Source organism: Thunnus albacares, chromosome 7 (assembly GCF_914725855.1).
Source record: "Thunnus albacares chromosome 7, fThuAlb1.1, whole genome shotgun sequence".
Lineage (NCBI taxonomy): Eukaryota > Metazoa > Chordata > Actinopteri > Scombriformes > Scombridae > Thunnus > Thunnus albacares.
Genome location: NC_058112.1, coordinates 29,126,823 through 29,133,170, shown reverse-complemented (window position 1 = coordinate 29,133,170; position 6,348 = coordinate 29,126,823). Strand labels below are relative to the sequence as shown.

Here is a 6,348-nt window from a genome sequence, read left to right as displayed (position 1 = left end):
AGACGATCGGAGAGGAAATGCGACCAAAACTGTACAGAAAATAAAGAGCAAAAATACCAAATTCCATCTTCTAAAATGTGAGGATTTTTTTTCTCTTTTATGTAATTGTTATTTATGTCGTTGGCTTTTGAATTCTTGGTCAGACAACAGTTACCTTGTACTTCACTATTGGCTGACCTTTAATAGACTAATTGATTAAACAGCAGGATAGTCAAAGGAAACAAAGTTGCAGTTTCTCACAGTAAATTGGCAGTCAAAATTAAAAATGTCTGACACCCTTGAAGAAGATACGAGTGTCCCACAGGTTTCAAACATTAAGAAAAACATCCTGGTTACATGTGGTTTTTCAGTCACTTTTCAAGGTTAATAAATTCTAGGTTCCCATGACTGCATACAAACCAGTTATCTCTTATTGGTTTTCAAGTAATCCAAGTAATTCAATTAAGGAAGTGCATAAAAACATACAGTACAGACCAAAAGTTTGGACACACCTTCTCATTCAAAGAGTTTTCTTTATTTTCATGACTATGAAAATTGTAGATTCACACTGAAGGCATCAAAACAATGAATTAACACATGTGGAATTATATACTTAACAAAAAAGTGTGAAACAACTGAAAATATGTCTTATATTCTAGTTTCTTCAAAGTAGCCACCTTTTGCTTTGATTACTGCTTCGCACACTCTTGGCATTCTCTTGATGAGCTTCAAGAGGTAATCACCTGAAATGGTCTTCCAACAGTCTTGAAGGAGTTCCCAAAGATGCTTAGCACTTGTTGGCCCTTTTGCCTTCACTCTGCGGTCCAGCTCACCCCAAACCATCTCGATTGGGTTCAGGTCCGGTGATTGTGGAGGCCAGGTCATCTGGCGCAGCACCCCATCACTCTCCTTCTTGGTCAAATAGCCCTTACACAGCCTGGAGGTGTGTTTGGGGTTATTGTCCTGTTGAAAAATAAATGATGGTCCAACTAAATGCAAACCGGATGGAATAGCATGCCACTGCAAGATGCTGTGGTAGCCATGCTGGTTCAGTATGCCTTCAATTTGGAATAAATCCCCAACAGTGTCACCAGCAAAGCACCCCCACACCATCACACCTCCTCCTCCATGCTTCACGGTGGGAACCAGGCATGTAGAGTCCATCCGTTCACCTTTTCTGCGTCGCACAAAGACACGGTGGTTGGAACCAAAGATCTCAAATTTGGACTCATCAGACCAAAGCACAGATTTCCACTGGTTTAATGTCCATTCCTTTGCGACTGCACTTGGGGACACTTTCAAAGTTTTCCCAATTTTTCGGACTGACTGACCTTCAGTTCTTAAAGTAATGATGGCCACATCATCTAACAGTCTATTCAGTAGGACTATCAGCTGTGTATCCAATTGACTTCTGCACAACACAACTGATGGTCCCAACCCCATTTATAAGGCAAGAAATCCCACTTATTAAACCTGACAGGGCACACCTGTGAAGTGAAAACCATTTCAGGTGACTACCTCTTGAAGCTCATCAAGAGAATGCAGAGTGTGTGCAAAGCAGTAATCAGAGCAAAAGGTGGCTACTTTGAAGAAACTAGAATATAAGGCGTATTTTCAGTTGTTTTACACTTTTTTGTTAAGTACATATTTCCACATGTGTTAATTCATAGTTTTGATGCCTTCAGTGTGAATCTACAATGTCAATAGTCATGAAAAGAAAGGACACTCATTGAATGAGAAGGTGCGTCCAAACTTTTGGTCTGTACTGTATATAACTTTGAACAGAGCTTCTTCAGCTCCGTATCATGCAGTATTTCACATATTATCCTCCGGCAAAGAAAATCTCAGATAGTCATACTGCACAGCAGGTATGGTATGTGTGACAGTAAAAGCCTTGAAGCAGAGTTTTCAGGCCGACAGCACATGACACTGGATGAAAAGCACGTTGTGATTGACAGTTTGGCAGTTACACCGTGCTGCAGTCAAGCTGAGAGATCAGTCTCTGGCTCTGTGCAGCGTGTTGAAAAGTTCTCACTTTTATTTCCTGTGATGCTTCATTCCTATGAGAATACTGCCTCCGCACTAATGCGGTGGAGGTAAATATATCCAAATTTATGGAGCCCACAGCATTGAAAAACTACATTAAAAATAATTCAGCAGCAGTGTGCCTTTCCAGAAATTTGTCACACTTACTTTGGATAATCCTCACTGTGGACGGTTTTCATTCGAACTGCTGTACTTTCTACCAAAACAAAAACTTGAGGAGGAAACTGATTCTCAAAACGTAATTTTTCAATGCTATGAGCACCACAAATTACATTTCTTTCGCCTTCATTGTATAGGGGTGAAAGCAGAAATCTCAGGAGAAAGATGTCTTAAAACCTGGGCAACATACAATCAAAACCACCTGCATGAATAGATGCTGGGCAATATATCGATATTATATCGATATATTGTGATATGAGACTGGATATCGTCTTAGATTTTGTATATCGCAATATCATGATATTGGAATGTGTGTCTCTTTCCTGGTTTTAAAGGCTGCATTACAGTAAAATTATGCAATTTTCTGAACTTACAAGACCAGACTTTGTCATTATGTCCACATTATTGATGATTATTTATCAAAAATCTCACTGTGTAAATATTTTGTGAAAGCACCAATGGTTATCTTTACAATATTGTTGCAATATTGATATTGAGGTATTTGGTGAAAAACACTGATATTTGCTTTTATCTATATCACCCAGCCTTACTAGAGGTAAATGAGAAAATAGTGTGTTTTCTTGAACCTTTACTCCCTCTGCAACTACAGCTTTCTTTGATTTTGTTCATAGAGCATAATAAGCACATTGCTACAGAAAAATGTACGTTTTCATACATTGCATCAGTGCAGGAAGTCACGCCCTGTCGAGGGAAAGATAGCTGCATTAGATGCTGTGTATTTGTAAATGGCATTACACAGAAAATTTAATTGGTCAGAGAGACTAACGATAGCATACTTTTGGTACATTGGATTTCAATTTGGAACTCAATTTGGGATTTCAAATTGGATTGGGACAGGGCTTGACATCCTGTGAGGGATGGCATGATACGCCTCTGGTATTAAATGTACTACAGTATACGATGCATGTCCCTCACCACGCTCTGCTCTGTAGCAGACTCCGCAATGAGAAAACTGCAGGAATCGGCTTTACTGCACAAGGCAAAAAAAAATAGTAGGACAAGATCAATGAGTTGTCATCTCACTTTATTTAATAACCTAGACCCCCACCACCAAGGGCTATTGCATAAAAAAATCTTAAATCGTACAAAAATCAGTCACTCAGCAAAACAGAAAATGTTGCAAACTGGATGCTTCCTCATTCAAAACTGTACCTATATTTTGGGGCAGACGATTTGATTATTTCATACAGTACATGTTTAAACACTGACATGGGCTCTGTTGTCTTACAAGTGACGGTACACATATTGAAAATTAGTAGGAAACAAAACAATGCACCATGAATTTAAAGCATAATGTCAGTGGTAATCAAAAACATCTACAGCATTTGCAGTGCATATAAAAATAATAAATAACACTGGATACGAGTACAGTGTAAATATATGTACATAGATTTTTTTCAGGGCATCAATGCATAGCAAGGCTCCTTAGTACCACCACAGTGCTCTTACACTTACAGTATACAGTCTTTTCTTAATTCCACTATTAATAATTGCACTGAGCAGGGTTATTGTTCTGTAACTAATTATTGCACCGTGAAGGGAAAACAGGAACACTGTGAGAGCTGTGAAGACATTAACATTAGCTCGCATGAACAGTTCTTCTTAATTTTCTTTGCAATGAGTCCGATGAATCAAACACTAGTGACCCGCCTCACAGCTACCATCACGTCTGCTCGTGTTTAGTTCATCAGGACTATCAGGGCTCCCGTCGAGGCTACGCTGTTAACCGTTCGTGCTGTAACAAAAAGTGTCATTTTGATGATCGGTTATCTGCCTCTTATTTCTTTGAGTGCTCTAAATCAGTGCAGATGACTTTAAATCATCAGATCTGTTGGAGAGCAGCCAACCAGGCGCTGAGTTTTACAGCGCTGCAGTAACTGAAGAAGGCGGCCGGAGGATATAGAAGCAGCACGATTTGTGCATTTCTGATTCTTTTTCCTCCCCATATTATAATTTGTGTACTTGCCCACAGGAGCTCTATATGTCGGTAGTAACTACAGAGAGATCATAGCTGTGAATGCTGAAGAAAGTGAAAACAAAGGCTACTAACAAAAACTTTGAAATGTGGAACATCCCAATAATATTTTAATGCCAGTAAGCTAAAACAATATCATTACTGTGGAACAGGATGAAGGAGGAGAACTGTTTTCTGCAAATGGGCTGTGAAAATTCCCCCTGTGAAGTGGAAGGGACTTTGGAAAATGAAGAACACATGATGAAGTCTGATGCTGAGGATGAACATGCGTCATTGTTGACCGTCACATAAAACGGGTGTTGCCCAGGACAAAGCGATGTGTACGGGCCAGTTTACCAAGAAAAGCAGGAAAAACAGTCATCTCTAAATGGCGCTGTAGTGTCTAAAGGATGGGAGACAGACAAGGAGCCGTGAGGAGGGGGGGGGGGGGGGGTATGGGACCACAATGAAATTGTGAGGTGAAAGCAGCTGAGGCTGATGATGTAGTCACAGGAAGTGGTGAGTGAGATCAATAAAGATCAGCACACATTGCTGCTCTGGAACATAAGCCCTGATGTTGATGTAGCGTGGAGGGATATTTTGCTCTCTGTGTGGGTTATTTTGAGGCTCAAACTCCACAGATATTATCCTGCCTTAAGGAAATGTGAAGAACACGTCATTTCCTTTAATTGTCCGTGATACAATCATTCTATTTATAAAAACAATACACACAGGAGTGAGTCACATCTTAGTGAAAAAAAAAAAAAATTAAAAAAAAATCCAGTGATAAACAATAACTACTCATGGAAAAAACTAAACACATATTTATAACCACTACAGATCTATGATATGTGAAATCACATTCAGATGAAGCACACACATTGGCATCTACATCTGCTGTAAGCTTTAAATAGATTATCCCAAATTGGCTTTGTGCTTATTGTTACATGAGTTCCATGTGCAGATCAACATTTCCCTTCTTTACATGATTAGTGTTAAAACAACAGGACCATGCTGAGAGGCCTGCAAACATCATTAAATCAAAGAAATAAAATGGCAATTGATTAAGAATACACATTTCTATGGGGGGAAAAAAATGCAGTCTTATCCTGTAGCAATAAAGAGCTCTATAAAAGTAGTCCAGGCTATAAATTACAACACTTTCAATCACCACTTAATATGCGTTCAATCTCCTCTAGTCTCTTCAAGGCCGCTGCTCTTTTTTTCTCTATATCTTTAATCTCTTTAGTGGACTTACCCTTAGTCCGCTTGTCAGACTGGCTACTGTCCAAAGACTCTGATTGGTCCACGCCTACACCTCCAAGGCTTTCTGCAGAGGATTTCCGCACATTCTTCTCATCCCCAGCCCCCTTTCCAACAGCATCAGCACCCCTCCCTTCCTCCTCACCCTCAGCAACCTCCTCTGCCCCTTCCTTAACTCTCTTCGGCTTTTCCTTCTTAGCTGACGTGGTGGCTCCCTCTGCTGAAGTAAGCGGTTGCCCTGCCGCGCTCATTGCGGCCATTTTACTTCGTACGATGCTCAAGTGGCGACGCACGTACTCCTCGTTTGGAGCCAGGGCCAAGGTCTCCTCCAGGCAGCGCTCGGCCCGCGGCAGGTCGCGCTCCTCGAAGTAGACCACGCACAAGTTGTGCTTGCCTTGCACATTGGTGGGGTCCATGCGCAAAATGCGCTCGAAGCAGACTTTAGCACCGCGGGTGTCCTTCTTGTGGTTCATGAGGATGTCACCCTTTAGGATTAGACCCTTGATGTGCTCTGGGTGGTGGCGCAGCAGCTCATCCAACACAGGTAGCGCGTCTATCTCCCGTTTGGACTGAGAGTAAAGCAATGCCAGGTTGAACAAGGCACTGCGGAAGCCAGCCTGCAAACCGATGGCTTTACGCATCCAGCGCTCCGCTGCTGTATTTTCATTGGCATCCATGGCTAGCATGCCGAGGTTAAAGTAGCCGTTGGCATCTTCGGGTTCCTCCTCCACATAGGTCAGGAAACGACGGTTGGCCTCAGGCCAGAACTTGGGCTCACCTGTTCAAAGACACCAGAGGCACAATAAAAGTTAGTAATTTATTGCTGTAGTCCACTACTGATATTCAATCATCTACTCCACAGATGTAAACCAGAAATACTCAGTGTCTGGGTGATGGTTTATGTTAGACTGAATGGTCAGAGTCAG

General features: G+C 41.4%; 1 protein-coding gene across 1 annotated transcript in view; it reads right to left on the bottom strand.

The window, feature by feature from the left end:
* Positions 1 to 3,212: 3,212 nt before the first annotated feature.
* tmtc3 (transmembrane O-mannosyltransferase targeting cadherins 3) overlaps positions 3,213 to 6,348 on the bottom strand; it is a 30,497-nt gene continuing 27,361 nt past the window's right edge. Inside the window, exon 14 of the mRNA XM_044357519.1 lies at positions 3,213 to 6,200. Within this exon, the coding sequence (XP_044213454.1) occupies positions 5,323 to 6,200 (878 nt within the window). The 3' untranslated portion in view covers positions 3,213 to 5,322. The remainder of the gene's footprint in view (positions 6,201 to 6,348) is intronic.